At 45.1% G+C, this 24093-nt stretch overlaps 1 protein-coding gene across 3 annotated transcripts in view; it reads left to right on the top strand.

The window, feature by feature from the left end:
- MYO9A (myosin IXA) overlaps positions 1 to 24093 on the top strand; it is a 114231-nt gene that overhangs the window by 71595 nt on the left and 18543 nt on the right. For 2 of the 3 annotated variants that reach the window (XM_040413681.1, XM_040413680.1), the window contains 12 exons: positions 2981 to 3065; positions 3371 to 3550; positions 7586 to 7698; positions 7876 to 8000; positions 9330 to 9541; positions 9844 to 9960; positions 15157 to 15348; positions 15448 to 15495; positions 15700 to 15811; positions 18804 to 18865; positions 19326 to 19518; positions 23833 to 23961. In XM_040413681.1, coding sequence (XP_040269615.1) covers positions 2981 to 3065; positions 3371 to 3550; positions 7586 to 7698; positions 7876 to 8000; positions 9330 to 9541; positions 9844 to 9960; positions 15157 to 15348; positions 15448 to 15495; positions 15700 to 15811; positions 18804 to 18865; positions 19326 to 19518; positions 23833 to 23961 — 1568 coding nt within the window. Of the gene's footprint in view, positions 1 to 2980; positions 3066 to 3370; positions 3551 to 7585; positions 7699 to 7875; positions 8001 to 9329; positions 9542 to 9843; positions 9961 to 15156; positions 15349 to 15447; positions 15496 to 15699; positions 15812 to 18803; positions 18866 to 19325; positions 19519 to 23827; positions 23962 to 24093 lie in introns of all 3 variants that reach the window. The other variant, XM_040413679.1, reaches the window with a different exon arrangement.

The raw sequence follows: 24093 nt of genomic DNA, 5'->3' as shown, positions 1-24093 counted from the left end.
TTTTAGCTTTTGTAAAGTTGAATGTTCTTTCTCGCTCGTATCATTAGGGGACACAGGACAGTGGGTATAGCTGCTTGCTGCCACTAGGAGGCGACACTAGGCTGAAAAGGGATAACTCCTCCCCTGCCGGCTATACCCCCTTTGGCCTGGAAAGAGCATGTCAGTTTTTAGCTTAGTGTCGTAGGAGGCAGACCTCCCTGCTTTAGCAGGGCGGCTTCCTTTTTCTTATTTTTTTCCTCGCCTGCCCCTCTGTCTTCCCCGGGAGCTAGACCGGTGTCGGATTCCCTCACCACTCGACCTCCCGAAGAAGCAAAAGTGGACCAGGGCAGCCCAGCTCCCCTGCTTCCCGCCAGCCAAGAATCTGGCGAGACCCCCCACCATTTCAGTCTCCTACCACTTCGGGTGCCAGCTGCTGAAGAGGTGACCCTGCTGGTACTCTGAGAAGGGGTGAAGAGAAGAGGATGAAGATGGGGTGAGTAGTCCGGATTGGGTGAGTATTCTCAGCTCCCCCCCCCCCTTGGTCACCTTGTGCTAAAATGGAGGACATTTTCTTCAGGGTGGGCCCCCACGTTACCCCAACGTATGTTTTTGGGCCTCTTTCCATGTCTGGGGGCCTGGGTTCCCCTATCTGGCTCCTTAGGCCCTGCGACCTGCGCTTATTCTTCCCGACCTGTGGGGTGGGCTCCCGCGGCCGGTAACTGCAGGGCGCATTCCTGTTATTCCGGGTGCCAGTCTCTCTGTTTTCACGGTTGGCAGTGCGCCAAACTTTATGCCCCGGCTTTGAGGCCGCAACTTTCATTCCAGGTATGGAGGGGGCGAGTTCGTCCCTCAGGTGCAAATTCTTCCCACCTAGCTGTCCCCATTCCCCAGGAGCCCGCTGAGCTCTGCCCCTGGTACTCAAGGCAGGCTTAACCCTTCATGGTCAGCCACCTCTTTGCAGCCGGCATCGGTTTATCTGGTATTTTCTCTCTGCAGGCCCTGTACCTTAATTTTAAGGGATTTAACCCCTTCCTGCCTCTTGTCCATTCGGCGGGGGAATTCCATAGGTGGTGTACTTGCACTACCTCGGGATACAGTACTTGCCGTATATGTTACTAGCTTTCATAGGTGGCGTGATTGCACTGCCACTGAGTGCAGTGCTTACCGTAGGCATTACCCCCCTCCATAGGTGGGTTAATTACACTACCGTTGGATGCGGTTCTGACTATCGTGCTACCCCCTTCCTTAACCGGAGGATTGCACTTCCACTGGATGCTATTCCATCAGTCGTTTGCCATTACCATGCTTCCTGTGGCATTACCCCCTTCCACAAGTGATCCGTTAACTGGGGAATCACTAGGCATCTTTGCATGCTATGATTCAACTACGCCACGACACTAGATGCCTTGGCTTCCTTCACAGGTGGGCCATGGCAACAGTCGGTACCCGCTTTTGATGCTGGGACGCCATCGGTACTACCTCTTCTCAGATATGAGTAATGTCTACGTCACCTCAAGCCAATGGTGGTCACTCCTTTCACGGCTCCTTCCGGGGGTGGACTACGAGTCTCCCCACGCCGAGCAGAGCGGGTGTCTGTCACGCCTTGCCACCGCTGGTAGGGGTTTCGTTCTTCGAACGGAACACCCTTTTCCTTTCCTGTCCCTCCTCGAGCTGGATGGCTGACCACCTTCCCCCTTCTGTCTGTAAGACCAGTAGCCATGGGTTGTACGGCTCTGGAATCCCATCTCTATTTTTTCCACTTTACCAGGGTTCCTCGGGTACGGTGGGGGTGTTGGAGGTCGTAATTGCACTTTTCCCGGCAAGAGTATTTCTCTCAGCTTGGTCCTACTCATCATTCTAGGAAGGCGGCATTCCGGGTGGCGGGATCATCCACCCGGTGTTTTTCGGAGTTGATAGCTCCTTGTACGTACATTTTTCTTTTTTGATGAACATAAGGCAGTGCTCCACCCAGTATCTTCTGTCTTTGCAGAATGTAGTCGCCGCCTTCCACGTCATCACAGACATGGGTGTCTCTTCTTTCTCCCTCACATTATAGAGAGCGAGCTCTCCATCAGCCATGTGATTTGGCCTCTAAGGTTTGCTTGTCCATGACTAGCGCTTCCGCCGTACGAACTTTACCTGGTTTTTCCTAGACGTCCTTGTCAAAGCTTGGCGGCCTCCAAAGGGATGTTTTCCAAGTGTATCTGTTTGGCAGTTGCTCGGGCATTCCGCTCCCGGGGCAAGGCACTGCCCAGCGGAGTTGTGGCCCACCTGACCAGCGGTCGGTGCTTCTCGGGTTCATCTCCTCCATGCATCAGCTTTCCAGTTGTAGAAGGCAGTGTCTTGGTCTTCGGGGCATCCTTCCTAGGCAGCAAAGTCTTGCAGGCGGCAGTGGATTACGCATCCTTGAGAGCGTTTTTCTCCATGGGCGTGTGATTTGTTTCCCTCCCCGTGGACTGCTTTAGGACGTCCCACGGTCCTGTGTCCACCAATGATACGAGCGAGAAAACAAGATTTTTGTGAACTCACCTGTAAAATCTTTCTCGCTTAGTTCATTGGGGGACACAACTCCCACCCAGTGATTTCTGTTTGCTGCAAATAATGACGGTTGGTGGGCCAGTATGGTCCTCAGTTCTGGTTCGGTCCGACTGGCATTTGTCAGTTATTGGTTGTTTACCGTATGGTTTTTCTCCTACTCCTATTGCTTGGGCACAAACTGATATGCTCTCTCCAGGCTGGAGGGATATAGCCGTCAGGGGAGGAATTATCACTTTTCAGCCTAGTGTCGCCTCCTAGTGGCAGCAAGCAGCTATACCCACAGTCCTGTGTCCCCCAATTAACTAAGCAAGAAAGAGATTTTACAGGTGAGTTCACAAAAATCTTGCTTTTTCTTTCACAAAAATGACAGGAACTTGTTCTTTATGTCTGACTGTAATGAGTCCTTTTTATATCTTCAGAATTTATCCCTTTCTTGTACTGATTTTAAAACTTTTTATTACAGCAATTCTTCCCTTCAACCTCATCGATCTGCACGCAGTGAACTTCCAAGGAGGTTGGATGCCACTGAGCCATCTGGAATAAGTGAGGTGAGTTTCGTTCTGGCCACAAGAATAAAGAGAGTAATCTGTGTAGGAGATTTCATTCACAGGTTTGAATCCTAGGCTTTCTTTAGGTGAGTTGTCTGCCTGTCCCCATTGTTTGTTTTCCACATGTTATTTTATTGCGTCCTACACTTTGTAGATATTCCATACTGTTATTCCATTATGTTTGGTTTTCCCAGTTTGATATGTGAATTTACTCTGTTCCTTTATGTAGATTGTTGACCCTCCTCCTTCACGTGCTTGCGTTTTTATTTTGTGTTCCCCATGTCCGTTGTCATTTTGTCTGTCAGGCGCCACATAGACGGAAAGCTCGTATGGCACGAACCCGATCAGATTTCATGACTAGAGGAGGTCTTGGGGGGGGAGACTCTGAGGAGGATTCAGATGAACAGGGGGAGCGGATTCCCCCCTCTGACCCAACTGTGGAATCAGGCAGACTGATCCAGGCATGTCACAGCGACTCTGAAATGGTAAAGTCCATTAACAGACACTGAACGTCTAGCATTACTCTTTGAGGGCATCCGCTATGTATAAACTTCCTCCTAATGCTTAGACTTCTATTACATATTATGTATCACCCAAGAGATGTTTTTCATCACTTCACATTGATCGTTTTATCAACTTCTAACCCTCTACTAACACACATCCTACATTTAACATTCTCTTACAATATATTATTAACCTAATACTGATTATACTGTATGTACATGTATGCAAATGTGTGTGGGGGGGGGGGGGGGGGCAAAGATGGGTTGGGCATGTTGCATTTCAAAGTACATTTCAAGGTAAATTAGTCGCTGCTAGAAGTATCTGGTAGGGGTTTTTCTTCATCTCCCAACTGAGAATACATGCACGCTAGGCAGAGCCCAGTGTGTATGTGTATAGAAAGGTCAGGAGGACTAGCTGTCTGCTAAACCACATATAAAGTTTATGGCCAGGTTTAGGCTTGGGCTACACGTACCGCATAACATGAAGATCACAATGCGATAATCAATGGAGTCGTGATGTGACACTCAACAACCCAAAACAGTTGCAAAAAATCCAGAAGTATTTAATTTTTGGTCACAAATGACTTTGCCATCATGAACCACAATGCAAGTTAACTTGTGACTGCAACTAAGACTTTTTTATTTGGGTAGTGACTATATTGTTCTATAAATGTTAAATCTTTTAGATTAGCATTAAAAAATGCCCTCTTGCAATAAGATCAGATGACGCAGGGCCTCATTTTTTCACTGAACATTTCCCAGGGACTACAAAAAAACATAAAAAGGTACTACAATTTAAGATGTTTATGGGATATCAAAAGCCTGCCTGCTGGCTCTAGTTTCTGGTCTCCCATCTATTGGGAGAATGAGGTCTGCTTTCCCCTAGTACTCCATTGTATTTTATGTGAGATGCTAAAACCGCCAAATGTTTCACTACTTCCATAAGTACAATAAAATTAGCCAAATGCTTGCATGGCCACCTGTCCACTTTGGTGGAGTGTCATACAGGGATCCAAATACCCCATTCTGCCAATATGTGCAACCCAGAGGTGCCAATACATTTCTATCTAACATGAAAAATATATGTGAGCAGCCACCAGACACAAGCAAGTCTATGACCAGTTGGTCGGGGGCAGCTCTGAATGGCATCCAGACCACATGCTGCCCCTTGGCCTCAGGTTGTACACTCCTTGGATAAGGGAAGCTTCTCACACTGGCACTCTAAAATCAATCAAAATATATATTTGAAATAAACGATTAATTGGTCTCATTTGGATACCAGGTTGCACTTCTGTACAGATTCAATAATACCCTACAATTGTGAGTGTAGTGCCAGGCACACACAAAATGATTTCTGTGACCTGCTCCAAAAAATAAAAATAAAATTGCGTGCCATAAGGGCACACCACCAATCCAGAATACTGTTAATAATCTGGAGTAGCTGTACTCAATAATTTGTGATGTTTTTGTGTATTGTTCCTACTTGTGCGTTTTTTTTAAATGTTAAAATCCTGATTTAGAAGTAGTATTTTGTGATATTAATATTTTTTATTGAGAGCATTAGGATGTGTTGGTTTGCAAACAATTTTTTGTCCTTTGAACAAACTTTTCTTTCTTTCGGCTGGCATTCACAGGTATAAAATAAAGTAAAGAATGCTTTTATATGAGGCCGACTAATAAGATGCCGTAATAGTTAGTTAGCATAATTATCCTATGTTGAATGGTTATATTTATCTTAGGCTTCTTTCACATTTGCAGCTTAGTTCCGGCAATGCCGGAAATAGATTGCTAGGTGTACGATAATCCACAACAGCACACGGCACTCACCTAAAATCTTCGCAGCTTTATTTGTAGATAAAACAAGATGGATGCAGGCACAGCACAGTCAAAAGGCTACAGCCGTTTCGCGCTTCCTCAGACCTCACTAGACCTCAGATTGCTAGGTGTAATCTGTCTATCAACATAGTTATATATGGATTTTTAGACCGCATGCTTCAGCGAACCAATCTCTCAGATTAAGACAACCTTTCACCAAAAAATGTATGCAATCTGTAGGCAGCATGTTATAGAGCAAGAGGAGCTGAGCAGATTGATATATATAGTTTTATGGAAAAAGATTCAGTAAAACTTTCCAATTTATCCATTGAAATCCCTGTTATTTTTTTATCTCCGCTCTACATGTGGGAAGTGTTATCAGTGATTGATAGCATTGTCTGTGTGAATGTGTATATAGAGATAGCTGTCAGTCACAGATGGTTGTACATGGGGGAGGTGTTATCAGGGATTTATAGCATTCTCTGTGTAAGTGTGTATACAGAGATAGCAGTCAGTCACTGATACAGTAGCTGTACACAGGGGAGGTGTTCTCAGTGATAGCATTCTCTGTGTAATTGTGTATATATAGAGATAGCTGTCAGTCACAGATTGTTGTACACGGGGGAGGTGTTATCAGTGATGGCCTTCTCTGTGTAAGTGTGTATACAGAGGTAGCTGTCAGTCACTGATAGCTGTACATGGGGGAGGTGTTATCAGTGATTGATAGCATTCTCTGTGTAAGTGTGTATACAGAGATAGCTGTCAGTCACTGATAGCTATACACGGGGTAGGTGTCGACAGGAAGTGGTCATAAGTATATAAATAGCAAAGGTTTTGATGTACAAGTGACAAGTTTTGCAGAATTTTTTGATGGTCTATAATATGCTGCATACAGATTACATTGCATTTTTGGTGACAGGTCCTCTTTAAAGGGAATCTGTCACCATGATTCTGGACTATTATCAGCAGTAATGCATGAGTTGTGCTGTACATAAGGTGTCCAGAGTCCACCATTTTTATTTTATTACTGCGTCCGTTCCCGCACTGTCAGCTCTCTAAGCTGCTCTTAAATACACAGTAAGGAGTGCTGTGCTAACATAATGGAGTTGGGCTCCTGTGTGCATGCACGACACTCCCTGACAATGTATTTCTGCGCAGCTTTAAATCCTGAAATGTAGGGCAGTAGGAAAATGAAAAATATTGATCTGGACTACTCATTTTTTACTGCAGATAATAGTCAAGGTTGCTGGTGACTAATACCCTTTAACGCAAGTATAGTAATTATTTGCAGACTATTTATAAGGGAGTGTGCCAGCTCATTTCACTTATTAAATATTACCAGCAGCCTGTAGCTGACATAAGCAGCATGTGGAGCATTTTTTTTCTTTTGCCAGTGGTTCTGTGTCACAGAAAAAGAAGTTTGACCCAATATGCAAATTTAGCATATATAGCGTGGCAAGTGCCGAACCCCTGCTTCTCCCCCAGGCTCATAATTGACATATCCCTCTCCTGCCAATGTCACGTTTACCCACTCTGAAATTACACAGAGGCACAGTGATCAGCAGATGTACATTACCAACTGTGGCAGTGGCAACATAAAATGTTCTGTGCATGCACCTAGAACATGCGCAGTACATGACACCTGGAAGAGGTTTGGCTGGCTAGGAGAAGGAGGCCTGGGCACTTGCTGGTATGTGGACCTCCCCACTGGGCACTTGGCCCATCATTTCTACATCGAATCAGACTTTTTTTTCTAGGGCTTGAAGCCACCGGCAAGGGAAAATAAAGGTATGCTCTACATGCTGTGTATGTCGGCTACATATATATATATAGTCTTCTGGCAGTAGATTAATAGGTAAAAATGAGTTGACTGATTCCCTTTATGATATCCTGTTGTACGCCTAATAGGTTGGAAACATTAGAGCATATCAATAGTGTTAAAGACGGAATCAAATCTACCAGGCCTGAGTAGAACAATGAATGCAGTAGATGTTGGCTGATCTTAAAGTCGCCATTTATCCTTTATAAGTACTACCTGTACGAACATTTGACTGTCCAGAAAATATAAGAGGTTGTAGGGTAAATGTATAAACATGATCTTCCTTTGGACAATCTTATGATATTTTCACAGGCAACTTGTATCATAGGTCTTCTGCCTTACAGATATCTTAGCTGTGTCTGAAATTTACTTATTTCTCCCAGATGTTACAGAAAATTCAGGGTGTGGAGAGGCTCAGCAAACTTCAAAAAGCTGTGTCTCAAGGAGAGATGTCCCGCTTACTACCTGCTCACCGCACTACAGAGCAAGACTCTAGGTAAGCAATTTTTGAACAGTTCTCCAAAGCGCATTTGCACTATCGCATCTCCACTGCAAGACTCGTCTTTTTATTTGGTGTTGAAAAAAGGAACAAAATCTTTTTATGTGTAGATGATATACAGTATGTACATATTGTTTGAGATTGTATATATCATTGATTTATTTGTCATGTCAGACCTCAGAGAGGAAAAATTCGCTTTTGGGGGAAGATGAAAGCAGCAGAAAAGTTGACACCACAGACAGAGGTGCTAGAGATGGACACAGATACTTTAGGGAAAGAAGGAATCCATTTCAGTGATGGTAAGCGAGTTGCTGTGCTGCCTACACATATATTTTATTTAAAAATATTTAAAAAAATGTCTGCCATAACAATACAACTGCCGATAGTTAACCCAGACTCAGTATGGTAATGATATTTTTGAGAGCAAATTTCACCCCATTTGGAATTTTCTTCCAGCTTCCCCCTGCATTCTATGCAATATTAAATGATGCTATTAAAAAGTATTTGTCCCACAAAAAACAAGCCCTCATGCGGCTAAAGTGAAAGGGGGGAAAAAAATGGCCCGGAATGCAGGGAAACTAAACGAAAAAGCAAAACCTGCAAATATTTTTATACTGACAAAAATCTAAACTTTGGAAAAAAAAAATGTTTTTCTTGGATTCGCTATATTTTGATCCTCATTACCTTTTTGTAGTTATGTCTACATAGCTGTGTGAGGGCTTTTTTGTGAGGTGATCTGTCGTTTTTTATTGATACCATTTTGGAGTTTGTGTGACATTTGGATCACTTTTTATTCCATTTTTCTGAGAGGTGAAGTGATGAAATAAAATGGCAAATCAGCCATTTTTTATTTTTTTTTCCCCATTACTGCGTTCACCGTACAGGAAAAATATGTTTATATTTTAATAGTACAGACATTTTGGGGGGTGGTGGTGCAAATGATCTTTATTTTTTTATTGTCTATTCAATTTTACTTTTAATATAGGGAAAGGATGATTATATATATAAATATATATATGTATGTGTGTATATGTATGTGTATATATATAATATTTTTATTTTTTTAACTCTTACTTTTTTTTTTTTAAGTCCCGCTAGGGGACCTGAACATGTGATCATCAAATCACTTCTTCCATAGACTGCAATGAATTACCATTGCAGTCTATGGAAGATTGAATACATTCCTATAGAGCCCTGCCACGAGTAATAGCACCACTGTGGTAGCCATGACAGCCGCTAGAAGGCTTGAGGTTACCACTGCAGACTAACGACTCCCCCGATGTCTACGCAGGTGAGCAGTTCAGGCCCCAGGAGCTGCACCAGATGCTGTGGTCACAATTGACCATGGCATTTGAAGGGTTAAATTTCAGCGATCAGCGTTATTGCTGCACTCTGTGCATCCTTGCTTTATCTTTGGATTTCTGAAGTTTTAACATCCTCACAATCTTCACCTTCTGTTGCTTTGTTCACGCACGGTCATTTCTAACATACAGACTTACTCTACTGCCTTTTGGCAGAGACTAGCCCTGTGTCCCCTACATCAGTGTTTTTACAACCTATATTTTAAATAGGCTAAGCCCTTTTCTGTTAGTGGATATTAAACATGTTTGACTTTGGCTGTCTCCCAGGGGATCCTGGATTATTGCTTGTTCCTCATAGTCCTGATCTTAGCCGAGGACGTGAGAAGGAGAATAAGGACCCATCGCCTAAGGTGCAACGTAGAAGGAGTTTGAAGATCAGTAGTGCTGCTTTGGAACCTGCACAATGGCAGGATGAGCGGGCTCAAATCATTTGCAGTGCCAGTGACTTGAAATGTATGGACGAATTTTTGCTGAAAAAGGTAAAGTTGTTTAGGCAAAAAAAAAAGGGGAGATTCTTAATTCTTAAATGTGTATCTTTATATTTATTATTCAACCTGTGAATCTTCTCCAGATCTGAGTTCCCGTTTGTCCAGGATATTAGGTACTTGAGTACTGGATACTGGATGAGAACTGGATTGATTTATCAATGGATTAATCAATAACACATTGCGAAGTACCATAAATGGTTATTTCATAAGAAACCAGACTAGCCCCAGATATCATAATGAAAGTTTTGTAATGTTTTACTCTCTCTATTCATGAGTTTTGTTTTCTCCTGCAGATCGGTGATCTGGATTCGGAAGATGGAAAGAAGGATTCTATGGTTGATGTTCTTTTCAAACGAGCTTTAAAAGAATTCCGCCAGAACATTTTTAGCCTCTATTCCAGTTCACTCATGGTAACTATTTCAAGATTTATTGCATGTTAGGGTACTTTCACACTAGCGTTATTCTTTTCCGGTATCGAGTTCCGTCCTAGGGGCTCAATACCGGAAAAAAACTGATCAGTTTAATCCTAATGCATTCTGAATGGAGAGCATTCCGTTCAGTATACATCAGGATCCATCAATTCAGTCCCTCTTACGGTATGTGGCCGGAGAAAATACCGCAGCATGCTGCGGTATTTTCTCCGGCCAAAATTCCGGAACACTTGCCTGAATACCGGATCCGGCATTAATTTCCATTGAAATGTATTAATGCCGGTTCCGGTAAAACAATGTATTAATGCAAGTGTTCCGGTAAAACGGATCCAGTTTCCAGGTCTGCGCATGCATATTATCCCTTCCTGCAGGGACCAAGCTAAACAGTTTAGCGCAGGCATGCTCAACCTGAGGCCCTCCAGCTGTTGCAAAACTACAACTCCCAGCATGCCTGAACAGCCTACAGCTATCAGCCTACAGCAGAGCATTGTGGGAGTTCTAGTTTTACAACAGCTGTAGGGCCGCAGGTTGAGCATGTCTGGTTTAGTCCAAAAGCAGTAGGAGAAGCCAGACACAAGAAAATTACATTATGTACAAACCAAGAACCAGACAGGCCCGAAAAGGCCCATAAACAAAAAACTGGGTGGAAGCTGTGTTCCCCAATATACAGAAGAGAAACAGATTTTACGGCGAGTACAAAAATCTAGTTTTCTCATCCGTCTCATTAGGGGACACAGGCATTGACCATGGGACATTCCAGAGAAGTCCCTGAGGGTGGGCCTAACTACACCCCCCCCCCCCCCCTTCCAATCAGAGAACTGCTGTTTGCAAAACTCTACGCCCCAAAGAAGCGTCAGAAGATGCAAAGGTGTGAACTCTGTAAAACTTAGAAAAAGTATGCAAAGATGACCAGGTTGCCGCCTTGCACACCTGAAGGGCCGAAGCCCCTTGATGCACTTCCCAAGAGGCCCCCACTGCCCGAGCCGAATGAGCAATCACCCGGAAGGGCGGGGCCCGGTACTCTTCCACAATAGCCAAACAAATCCATCTGTAAAAGGAAGTATTTGACGTTGCCAGCCCTTGTCGCGGCCCCTCTGGAATCACGAACAGGGAATCCGTCCACCTGAAAGATGTTGTTTGGGACAGATAGATACGCACCAGATCCAGAGTATGGAGCGACTGTTCTGGACAAAATTAAGGAAGAATAATCTCCTCATTTAGATGGAATGATGGCACCACCTTCGGCAAGAAGGACTGCACAGGGCAAAGGCCCACCTTATCCTGATGGAGGATCAGGAAGGGCGACCGATATGACAAAGAAGCGAGTTCCGACACTCTGCGGATAGAAGTAATTGCAACCAAAAAATCTACCTTATAAGACAGGAAGCACAGCGACACCTGCTGCAAAGGCTCAAACGGAGAAGATTGGAGAGAGTTGAGCACTAGATTAAGATCCAATGGATGACGGAAGGGGGGCTGCAGAAAAGTCTGAACCTTCGAAAGCGAAGCTAAATTTCGCTGAAAAAGAATGGAGAGAGCCGACACTTGCCCTTTGAGAGAGCTGAGAGCCAGCCCCAACTGCCCGACTGCAGGAAAGCCAAAAGTCGCGGCAAAGAAAAACGAACGGGAGACAGCACAAATCATAGTCTGGACCACTGCATCCGAAAAACTCAGCCTTCAGTATGGTGGCTTCAACAGTCATGCCGTTAAATGTAGCGACCCTAAATTCGGGTGGAAGATCGGCCCCTGCGACAGCAAGTCCTCCCGAAGAGGAAGACGCCAAGGTTCGTCGGCAAGAGGTTCGACTAGGGATGCGCGCCACATCCTGCGCGGCCAATCTGGGGCCACGAAAATTACGGGCAGTCCCTCGGAGGGGGACTCCCGAGTCTAGACCCTCACGTAAATTACTTGCCCACTCTCCCATAGCCTTGCTCACCCATGTAGAGGCAAACACCAGCTGCAGTCCTGTGCCCACTGCTTCAAAGGCAGATTTTGCAAACGCTTCCAGCTTCTTATCTTTGATATCAGAAAAAGAAGCCCCATTAGCAAGGTAGTAAGTTTAGCCAAGCGGGAAACTGCCGGGTCCACTGTAGGTGGAGTCAACCATTTCTTAGTCAAATCCTCCAGAAAAGGATGTTCAAGCATTTGGGCAACATGAAATGTTTATCAGGTAAATTCCACTCCTTGGAGAGAGAGGAATCAAACTCCTGGTGGCCGGGGAAACACTTGTGCGAATGACAGGACTTCCTAAAGGAAACACCCACGCTGGCAGATGACTGAGCTGGATCCTCAACCTGCAACTTCTCAATAACTGCCGTAATTAAATTGTCCACCATAGAGGATAGTTTGGGCAACTGACCCTCCGATGAGACAACATCCTCATCTGACCTTCTGTCCTCGGAACATGCTTCTTCAACTGAGGACATGTCTGAGTGAGACTCTCTAGCAGGAGGAGAAGCTGAGGACATGGGAGACACAGAGCCCCTTTTGAGATGGGAAGTTCTGGCCCGTTTTGTGGGACGGCCGCAATGGGCACAAGACCCATGATCCCTAGAGTCGGACTGCCTCGAAGTCTTCTGCCCCCTGACTCCAGCCGGATCGCCACTTTCAGTGTGCGGCCCCTTGGTGAGGGACGCTACACCGGAACAGAGGGGACTTTCGCCAGGGCGGCCGTGGTGATGCAATTGCTGGCGAGAGACAGAAGTTTGTACGGGAACCTCTTTGGGTGACCCCCTGGTCTCCCATCTTCTGCCGACAAACGTCCCAATATATCCACAATGGCTTTGTTGGTATTGGAGACATCCTATACCACCCTAGACGGGAAACGCGTCCATTCCGGTTCTTCCGTAGATTGGACAGCGGGAAGCAATGGGTCAGGAGCCAAGCCACTTGATGGCGGTGCGGCACACGCAAAGCAAAGGGAGTCTGACTGAGGGAATGGAAATTTTGCACGACCTGATGCGCAGGCAAAATGATGCACCAAAGGGACCGCCTGCTTCGGGGCGTGGGTTCAGACATAATGACACCCCTGTCACCCTAATGAGGAAAATGGGAAGGTTAGGCCCCGCCAGAAGGGACAAACAACACTTAACAAGCCTGTGTCCCTCCCAAGCAGCCAACACCATCAGCGTCCCGCCAGGTGCTTTAAAACCTGGAAGTGGGCAGAGCCCACTCTCCTTCTGCTCTGGCGCTGACGTGGAGGCAAACATAAGCCCCACCCAAAAAATTGTGTCGGCTCTCAGCGCCTGTCAGGCCACGCCTTTCACTCTCAGGCCCCGCCCCCGTGCTTGCCGCAACACACGTCATCATCCCTGGCCAAACCCAGACTCCGGCCAGGAAAAAATAAGCCGCGGAGGGGCCCCTGCAGGAGTAGGCCGCACAGAAGCCGGGGCCTCAATTAATAATTGCCCCGGCAGCCCCAGCAGATGCGCCGACCAGGAAGTGGCGCTCAGGAGAAAACTCCGCCCCCTCTCCTCTCCCTGGCGCGTTTAGAAGGACGCTGCCGTGGAAACTGATGGCCCCAAATGCAATTACCAATGGCCCCAGCGGCCCTATAGAGGCGGCGATGAGGACGCCATCAGACCAAGGAAGCGCCGCGCGTGTGGCCACACAGCAGGAGCAGCCCCCTGAGCCCTGCACCAGGTACCATTTAAACATTACCGGGCTCCCATTACCGTCCACAGTACCTAGGGCGACCACATGGGGGGAGGAGAGGGTACTGGAGGGGGCACTGTAGGCAGTCTTCTACTCACCTGTCCGAAGTCTTCTTCCCCCCTGGCTCCAGCCAGATCATCACCTTCAGTGTGCGGCCCTTTGTGAGGGACGCTACACCGGAACAGAGGGGACTTTCTCTGGGGCTGCCGGGGTGATGCAATTGCTGGCGGGAGACAGAGGTTTTTATGGGAACCTCTGGTCCTCCCTTTATTCCGGAGAGCGGGAACGAGCATGGGGTTTGGGTGAACCCCTGGTCTCCCACCTCCTACAGACACTAAGCTAAAACTGATTAGCTTGGTCCCTGCAGGAAGGGATATAGCTGAAGAGGGAGGAGCTTACACTGTGTGCTTAGTGTCCGCCTCCTAGCGGCAACAGCTATACCCATGGTCACGCCTGTGTCCCCCAATGAGACGGATGAGAAATGTTCCTTTTCTTGAATAAATGCTTGAAAGGAATGCTCACCTTTGACAGGAAAAACTATTGTTTGCTGATCTGTATATTGCTTCTCTTATTTCAAGACCTTCACAGTTCAGCCGGTGTTTCCTGTTAGGCATGCTTCTCTCAATAGTAATGTGACATGGCTGTGCAAGCAATAAGAAAATGCAGCTCAGACAGTTCCTCATGGATTAGGTTCTATTTGCATAACAGATTTTTTAACTACGTTTGGTGTCCTGGCATATGCTGGACTGGTATTGGTGAGCATACATTTTCACTGTATAGGAAAGTGTGGTGTGGTGTGGTCTGCTGTGCTTTCCTATACAGAGGAATATGTACAGGCTGGAAATCTCCTGAGTGAGGATGACCTCTGCAAAGCTAATCACATAGAATTTGATGCCCTCTGTGGCAAGTTTTAATTGGTGGGGGGGTACCTATGAAACTGGCTGACCTGTTGCATGTGCACATGGCAGCTGAAGACCTCTGTGTTGGTCCAATGTTCATATGTGTCCTCATTGCTGAGAAAAATGATGTTTTAATATATGCAAATGAACCTCTAGGAGCAATGGGGGTGTTGCCGTTACTCCTAGAGGCTCTGCCCTCTCTGCAACTGCCGCGCCCTCTCCACTTTGGTTGACATGGCCAGGTGTGATGATGTCTTCACTGCCTAGCCCTGTCAATCAAAGTGGAGAGGGTGCGGCAGTTGCAGAGAGAGAAGAGCCTCTAGGAGTAACGGCAACACCCCCATTGCTCCTAGAGGCTCATTTGCATATACTAAGACATGACTTTTCTCAGTAGTGCGGGCACATATGAACATGGGACCAACACAGATGTCTTTAGCAACCAAGCGCACATGCAGCAGGTCAGCCAGGGTCTTTTTTAAGATTACAAAAGATGTAAATCAGGTTTTCCATTGAAAAATCAGTTTAGTCCGAATAAAATAATTTTGTGTGTAAACGGACAATCTTTTTTGTTTAAATGCAGTCTTTGGCTATTGAATATTACCTAAACCATCTATTGTAATAGGGAGAAGATGGGAAAAGTATCCGATACAGGGACCTTGGAGCACTTTTCGAACAGATCTTAGACAAGACCATGAAGCAACATCAACAAAGAAGCTGGAACGAGTCCCCAGTGCGAGTGTGGATCAATACATTCAAGATTTTTCTAGATGAATTTGTCACTGAATATAAACCTCTGAATTATACACCAGGGAAGGTAATTGTTGTATAGATGAATGAAAAGGCTTGAGCTAGCTAAAAAAAAAAAAACAGGACATTGTCGTAATTGTGCATCTGTATATGTTTTTCTTACAAGACACACAAACCAGAAAGAAAGAAAAGACGGAAAAAAGAGTCAGATATTGTAAGTGCCAATTGACTGTATACTTTTCCTTGTTACTCTTTTCTCGCATTTCTATCTGCTTTATCCCGATATTTCTTTTTAGAACTACCAATTTCTTCAGTTTCCATATTTTACAGGCTTGTGCCTCTGATTTGTCAGTATTTGACCAGCTTTCTGTTATGCTTACATTTCTTCCTTTTCGCCTTTTTTATTTTCCCACTTCAGGTTGAGGAACACAATGGTCATATTTTTAAAGCCACTCAATACAACATTCCCACATACTGCGAGTTCTGTTCTTCTCTTATCTGGATCATGGACCGAGCTGCTGTTTGTAAATGTAAGATATAGGCATACAAAATGTTGCAAGTAAAATACTCCTGTGTATTGGTTTCTCAGAAGGTAATTTCTGTACCATGCTGTGCTACTCTTGAAATACTGTCGGATAGTATTCCAGTATGATAAAGTGGTCAATATTTTCAACAATGGTCTTTCCTCGGCCATGGTATATTGAAACCATATTCAAGTAGTGCCGATCTGCAGCACTTGCAGTTGGCTGGAAGATTCATCGGAGTGGGAATTTCACATTGTGGCCAACATTTATACTGAAGTCCATGAACTGATTGGCTGTCATGTAAGGACTTGCTTTATCTAAAGTAGTTTTAAACTTATTTCTCTTTAATCTTCATCTCTTGGGTGCTTTGTAGGGATCGACCGATTATCGGTTTTACCGACATCGGCCGATATTCAGGATTTTGACAGTTATCGGTATCTATTTTGCCGATATTCCGATAACGTATGGGGAACACAGATCGCGCTGCTGTCAGCGCTCTCCGTGTTCCCTCAGCAGCACAGGGGAGAAGGAAGCAGTGTCTCCCTCCCCCTGTGCTGCTGCCGCCAGTGAAGAGACAGATGACAAGAGGAGGGGAGAGGCTGTGGCCACTGCGCCACCAATGATGTTGACTTACTCATTCATTCAAATTGAACAGGAGGCCGGGAGCTGGCTGCAGAATCACATAGCCGGCTCCCGACCTCTATGAGCGGTAGCTGCGATCTGCGGTAGTTAACCCCTCAGGTGCCGCGGATCGCAGCTACCACTCATAGAGGTCGGGAGCCGGCTATGTGATTCTGCAGCCAGCTCCCGCCTCCTGTATATGAATGAATGAGAGATTTATCTTCATTGGTGGCGCAGTGTGGCCCCCCAAGCCTCCCAGTATTAATCATTGGTGGCGCAGTGCGCCCCCCACCCCCACCCCCGTATTAAAAACATTGGTGGCGCAGTGCGCCCCCCCACCCAAGCCCCCCCCCCAGTTTTAATCATTGGTGGCAGTGGCCACAGGGTCCCCTCCTCCTCCGATCGGACCCCCAGCAGTGTAAGCCTGGGGCTCCGATTGGTTACCATGGCAGCCAGGACGCTATTGAAGCCCTGGCTGCCATGGTAAGCTCCATGCTGCTGTGTGCACAGAGCACAGGGCAGCAGGGACAGTGTGAGCTCCTATTCACCCTGATAGAGATCTATCAGTGTGAATAGAACAAGGGTTCTAGTCCCTAAGGGGGCTAAAAGTTAGTAAAAAAAAAAACCACCAAAATATTAAGTATAAATAAAAAAGAAAGATTTACAAAAGAAAAAAAAACTACACATTAACAATAAAAATATTCATTTTCAGCAGATTTGTGTAGGATTTTTTTTTTTTTTTAAAATGACATTTCACAGAATATCGGTATAAATTATTGGCTATCGGCCTGAAAGTTCACAAATTATCGGTATCGGCCCTAAAAAATCAATATTGGTCGATCCCTAGTGCTTTTTTCTCCGAGTACAATATTTTCGGGCTACACTCTTAATTCCAAAACTATTGAGGGACTGCTGTATTGGATTAAATGGGCAAAATAAAGTGCCCATGTGACAATTTACCGGCTACATGGTACATTACACCTAGAGGCTCTGCGTGGTCCGAAATGTCGCTGCAACTTTATGAGAAGTCCCAAACTGTGGACTTCACCTCATTTTGTCTTAGGGATTCAAATTAGTTAATAGTCTTCCCCGTGCTCAGGGGGGTCGGCCAACCTAAGGGTGCTGCCACACGTTCAGGTTATTTTCTACAGTTTTTGAAGGTGGATTTTAAAAACAGTGGCGAAGTCATATCTGTCAATACTTTTTCTCCTTTTATCATCCACTCCTGATTTTGGCTTCAAAAACGGCATAAAAAACCTGAGTCTGTGGCAGCACCCTATGAATCAAAGACGCAGACCGTTTGCTGTTTAATGGATTCTCTACTGGGTATACGGACTATTGCCTGGGGGCCTACTCCCCTACATACCAAACATCAAAGTAACCAGCCAGAGATGTATAGCAACAGGGGTAATTCATCTGATCGGAATAAACATTACATTTATGTGCGTCATCCATGTTCCCTTTCTAAATTTAATAATATCCTGACTATGTCAGCAGTTCCCTACTTGCAAATACAGCAAATTAAAGTTCCTCATGAGTATTGGAAAATAACAGGAAAAAGGGGTGTTGGTTATATTTGGTCATTAAGACAAAAGAGAAGCATGAAGAGACAAAATGGATGGTGTTCACTTCAGGTCAGCTCTCACATTTTTTCTCCTCCTCAATACAACTTGCTCCCGTTCTCAGGAGATCTCCTCTCAGTGACTGCATTCTGGTCAGCTCCCGAGTCAGGGCCTTCTAAGCCATTCATCATCTGAGGCAAGCCGTCCCGAGCACCTTGTCCCTTCCCCTGAGCCTCCTGCAGTTCCCCTTGTAGGGAAGTAACCTTGAGGTGGAGTAATTGATCCATAGACCTCAGAGTCTAAAGCTGTCATGTCTAGGTCTGCATAGTCCGCTGCTCATCAGGTTCGTCAGATTCATCAGGCTTGATATTCACTAGGTACATAGGTATGTGCAGCCCAAGTCACTTCTAACTGGTGCTGTCTTCCAAGTCCTGCTGGTTCAGTTACTGGGATTCTGATGTTACCTTGCCTGCACTGCATCCTGGACCATCATCACCACTAAGGCACCATGCAGTGACTTTTTCAGTTTCCCAAGCATCGGAAGTGGTTGCATTCTAAGCTACAGATGGGGCCGCAGTGAACCTGGCATTTGCCCAGAGAGCTGTATACTGATGCTAAATCTGTTCACTACCCTGTATAAAATCAGATGCAGAATCATGGGGCATCTGGCATGTCTGAATCTGCTACCATTTAGATCTCATGAAGATGTGCCATGTTAGGCCTGAGCTGGCTTCTCTTGTAGTGATCATTATAGATGCATGGTAAATGTTAGAAACCTGATGTTTGCTGGTTGCTAATCTGGTGCTCTCTTTTAGTATGTAGATTTGCTTGTCACAAGAAATGCTGCTCCCAGATCACCACATCCTGCAGTAAAAAGGTAAATGTTTTGTTGTAGTCCTATAAATTACGATTGTATTTAGAAGGATACCATTTTTTTTCTTTACTGTTAAGAACAAGGTCTAAAACACAAATCTGTTATGAAGGAGAATATAATATATAGTACATTGTGTGTACTGTACTGAACTCGTGAAAAACAGCACATTTTGCAGAGGTCAGTCAGTGCTTTCCTAGATGATGGCCAATGATCGGCAGGTAATCGGCTGATGACTAGGGTGGCTGTTTTAATAGAAAAGGGTTTGTATCTTAAGACAACATAGACAGGTTACAGAAGGAGGGAAGGCAAAGGTAGCTTGCAGTCATGTATCAGGTGGTGGGGTGCTGTGCTGCTAGGACGTAGTACTAGAGAGATGTTGTTGTTTTTTTGGGTTTGTTCAGGAAAGGCAAGAAATACATTTGTAGTTTGTTTCATCCATACTACTTTGTCTTTTGCTTATTAGTATGACCACGAGTTGTCCAACCGTCACTTTGGGGTGGAACTGTCACGTCTCACTAACGAAGATCGGACAGTTCCTGTGCTTTTGGAGAAACTCATCAGCTACATTGAAATGCATGGCTTGTATACAGAGGGCATTTACAGGAAACCAGGATCCACTAATAAGATTCGGGAACTGAGGCAGAACCTTGACACAGGTGAGAAGCGCTTACCATTCACAGTCCTCATTCTGTTCTATTCAGCACTGTCGGTCCATGGCTTAATTTGTCATCACAGAACCACTTGGTTTATGGTAACAAAGGTCTATGAATCCTATTTATAATAAAGTGAGAATAGGGTTGGACCGATGGAGGTATGGTAATTTAGTAAAAGTACTATACTAATAATTTTATATGTACCACTTGACCACCGGTAACCCCTTAGTGACCACCAATACTCTTTTTTTTAAGACAGTCAGTAAGGGGTCTTAGACTTGGCCTCCGTAAAGAGTAAGAGTCTAAGTGCTGCACGCGTATCCTGTGCAGCAGAGACCAGGGGGATGGCCTTAACATTGGAGCCACGCCCCTGCTCTAATGGGCCGGACTGGCAGGAGCGCCGATCCGGGCTGTTTAATCCCTTACATGCAACTGGCAATAGTGGCCACGGCCTGTAAGCTGTTACAGCGGAAACAGACTCCCTGTGTCTCCCATCGGCACCCCATGAATAAAATATCAGTGCAGGCAGGCTAAGGCCTAGTGAAGGCCCAAAGCCTGGCTCCAGCGTTTCCGAGCATATGCCTCCAGCGTGTCCAAGTGTGTAATCATGTATTTCTTACCGTGAACGCTGTAAAAAAAATAGTTGATTAAAAAAAAATATATATATATCTTTGAGACATAAAAGATATATACCGGTAACTAAGGCTACATGCATACGACCATATGTGTTTTGCAGTCCGGAAAAAAAAAAAGGATGACATGGCATCCGTTTTTTTTTTTTTGCGGATCCATTGTAACAATGCCTAAAACGGACAAGAATAGAACATGTTCTATTTTTTTTTTTTTGCGGGGCTACGGAACAGACATACTGATGCGGACAGCACACGGTGTGCTTTCCACATTTTTTGCGGAACCATTGAAATGAATGGGTCTGCATCATATCCGCAAAAAAACCGGAATGGACACTGAAACAAACAACGTTTGTGTGCATGTAGACGAAAACATATGAATAAATGAATATACAAATAGATAAACCCCTATTAATCTTATAGTCCTGGTCTAATCTAGTCTAAATAAAAAATAAAATTAGATTAAAACATGTGCTGCGGGGCTAGTGCTTGCACTTCAGAAAACTGCGGTCACTATGCTTAGTCTCCAGGATTGTTGTTTTTTGCTTATTCGCCACTAGAAAATGAAATAAAAAATTATTTTAAAAGTCTTATGTACCCCAAAATGATACTAATGAAAATACAAGTCATCCCGCAAAAATCAAGCCCTGACACAGCTCCGTAGAACGAAAAATAAAAAAGTTTTCCGAAAACATTTTCAAGGGATTTTATTGTGCAAAAGTAGTAAAGCGTTAAAAAAAACTATATGTATTTGATTGTATGTATTGTAATCACACTGACCCAGAGTAGTTATGTTATTTATGCCGAAAAATGAATGCCGCAAAATTTATAACGTAAAAGCTCAGTGGCAGCATTGCTATTTTTTCCCATCTCCCTCCCAGAAAGAGTTAATGAAAGTCAATCAATAAGTTACACCTGCATAAAACAAACCCTTATACGGCTACATAGACGGGGAAAAAAAAAAGTTGTTGCACTTTGATGAAATAATGAAACATTTGCCTGGTCATTAAGGAGTTAAAACACACTCTCCCTCTCTCGACTTCACCATATTTCCCGTCCTCGCCTGTAAACTTCCTTAATAGATGCGTGGTCCATGGTCCCATGTGCCTCTGCAGGCAGCGACTGGCCTCAGTGTGACATTTCCCCAAGTGACCAGTCACTGGCTGCAGTTTCGCACATAACCCAATCCGTACACGAAGTACGCAGACTGGAACAGAAAGTCTGGTGAAGAAATCCTGGAAGCCATGGATCCGGAATGAAGTGGCAGGGACCAAGTAAGTATACATCGCTGGGTGGGGATGTCAAAAAATATAATAATATCCAGGATAACCCTTTTAATGTAAATAACTTATATGAATTTTTTATGAAACCTCTATTTTTTTCTAGCGTTAAAGAGGTTGTCCGGTCCAAAAATCTAAATTCTTTTTATGTGCTCCTAACGCCCCTCTCCATGCATACATATGTCCCCAATACCTGTTTTTCATGTCTGAGCTTTTCTTTCTCCCTGGAAGACATCAGACTATCCTGACAGATCTGTTTACTTTCTCCCCTTCTTGTTTTGTTGAATACATAACTTTATTGATACACAAGCCTGGCTGCACTGCACAGAGTCACAGGTTGGCCACGCCCCCCACTCTGCTCTGCCTGCAGCAGCTCCACCCACTACAACTCCTGGGTCCATCTTTCTACACACAGCGTCTAAATCCCATCACTGACCGTCCACAGGCTCTTCCCTCACCATATCCAGAGTGTGATAAACAGCTGGAAGCAGCAAGCACACCCAAACACATCTGTATCTAATCCTATCCTGTGTGATACAACCTGCTGAGCTGTGTATCTAAACTCATCACTGACCGTCCACAGGCTCTTCCCTCACCATCTCCAGAGTGTGATAAACAGCAAGCACATCCAAACACATCTGAATCTAATCCTAGCATGCATGTGCGCCTGATACACAGCCTGGTGTGTGTGATGCAGCCTGCTGAACTGTATATCTAATCCCATCTTCTATGATACAGCCTGCTGAGCGTTGTATCTAATCCCATTTTGTATGATCCTGCCTGCTTAACTGTGTATCTAATCCCATTTTGTGTGATACAGCCTGCTGAAGTGTATATCTAATCCCATTTTGTATGATGCTTCCTGCTGAGCGGTATATCTAATCCCATTTTGTATGATGCTTCCTGCTGAGCGGTATATCTAATCCCATTTTGTATGATCTAGCCTGCTGAGCTGTGTATCTAATCCTATCTTGTATGATCCTGCCTGCTGAGCTGTGTATCTAAACTCTTATGCACATGACCATATCCATTTTGCGATCCACATTTTTTGCAGTCCCATTGAGTTCTATGAGTTTGAGGACCAGAATTGGACATGCTCTGTCTTTACTGGAACTGACATACGGATGTAAAAAAACACACTGATGACGTCCCTGTGCTTTCCACATCCGTATGTCAGTTCTGCAAAATATACAACATGCCCTATTCTGATCCACATAATGCAGATCTAAAACCCATAGAACTCAATGCAAAACAAATGTGAATTGCACACGGACAGTGGCCTTATTTAGTGGATCCGCGACCTGCAGACCGCAAAACAGATATGGTTCCGTGCATAAGCCCTATCACTTATACTGAGCGCCCATAACAGTGACCTCCACAGCGCCCCTGTGACAGTGACATCCACAGTGCTCCTTATTTGCCATCCAGTGCTTCCATTGCCATCCTCATGTGCCATCCTGTGCCCCTTGTGTACCAGCCAGTGCCCCCATTGCATTCCACAGTGCCCCTCATGTGCCCCCTTTTGCCATCCACAGTGCCCCTTGTGTGCCATCCAGAGCCCCCATTGCCATCCACAGTGCCCCTCATGTGCCATCTAGTGCCCCCTTTGCCATCCACGATGCCCCTTGTGTGCTATCTAGTGCCCCTGTTGCCCCTCGCTTGCCATCCACGGTACCCCTTTTGTGTCACCCAGTGCCTCCTTTGCCATCCACAGTGCCCCTTATGTGCCATCCAGTTCCCCCATTGCCATCCACGGTGTCTCTTGTGTGCCATCCAGTGCCTCCTTTGCTATTCAGTGCCCCTCAGCTTACATTGCGTTGTGTATCAGTTAGTACAGGCTTCTCATAGAATCCTGTACACTGAAAAGACGGCCGGTCCCGAAGCATGCGCAGTAGTGTACATGAGTCGGGACCTAAGAACGCCGGCAGGAGGCAGTGACGTCAGCGATGACGTTCTGTCTCCTGTCTCAGGCAAGAAAAGAAGAAGACGGCGCTGGAACGGAAGCCTGGAAACTGCGTTTGGAGCGGTCGCGTGACCGTGAAGAGGATCCTATGAAGGGCTGCTCTGTGGAGGGTAAGTATACCTGTAATATACTTTCCTCCACAGGTAATTAACGTTCCCCAAGAAGAGGCCGGAGAACCCCTTTAAGTATAGGTTGCTATAGCATAATTTTTCTACAACTGCCTCGGTTTCCTTGCAGGCTTCAACACTTCCTATTTGATGCAATTTTCAGTATGTGTTTTGGTCCCTGTAATAACTTTAACATGCCGCAGACTGACAGGAGACATGGAAGAAGTCAGTTTCTGGTTGGAAGCTCCATTTTTGCTTTAGGAATTACCTACTATAATTACTGCTTAGTTGCTTTGCTTAAAATCTGCCATTTTCCTTGTGTTTTATCTCTGCTGCAGATATTGACGGTGTGAATCTGGATGACTACAATATCCATGTGATTGCCAGTGTCTTCAAGCAGTGGTTGAGGGAACTTCCCAATCCTTTGATGACGTTTGAGCTCTATGAAGAGTTCCTTAGATCTATGGGTAAATAATGGCAGACATTTATAGGGGGGTACAGTGAGTCATGCTTTTTTTTTTTTTACACCCCCTGACTGTAATTCATTTTTGATTATGGTCATATAACCCCTGTAATATGTTCAATGCAGAATTAAGTGG

The sequence above is a fragment of the Bufo bufo genome, chromosome 1 (assembly GCF_905171765.1).
Source record: "Bufo bufo chromosome 1, aBufBuf1.1, whole genome shotgun sequence".
In the NCBI taxonomy this organism is placed as follows: domain Eukaryota; kingdom Metazoa; phylum Chordata; class Amphibia; order Anura; family Bufonidae; genus Bufo; species Bufo bufo.
The sequence above is the reverse complement of the archived record's forward strand: the minus strand, read 5'-3'. Positions and strand labels throughout refer to the sequence as shown.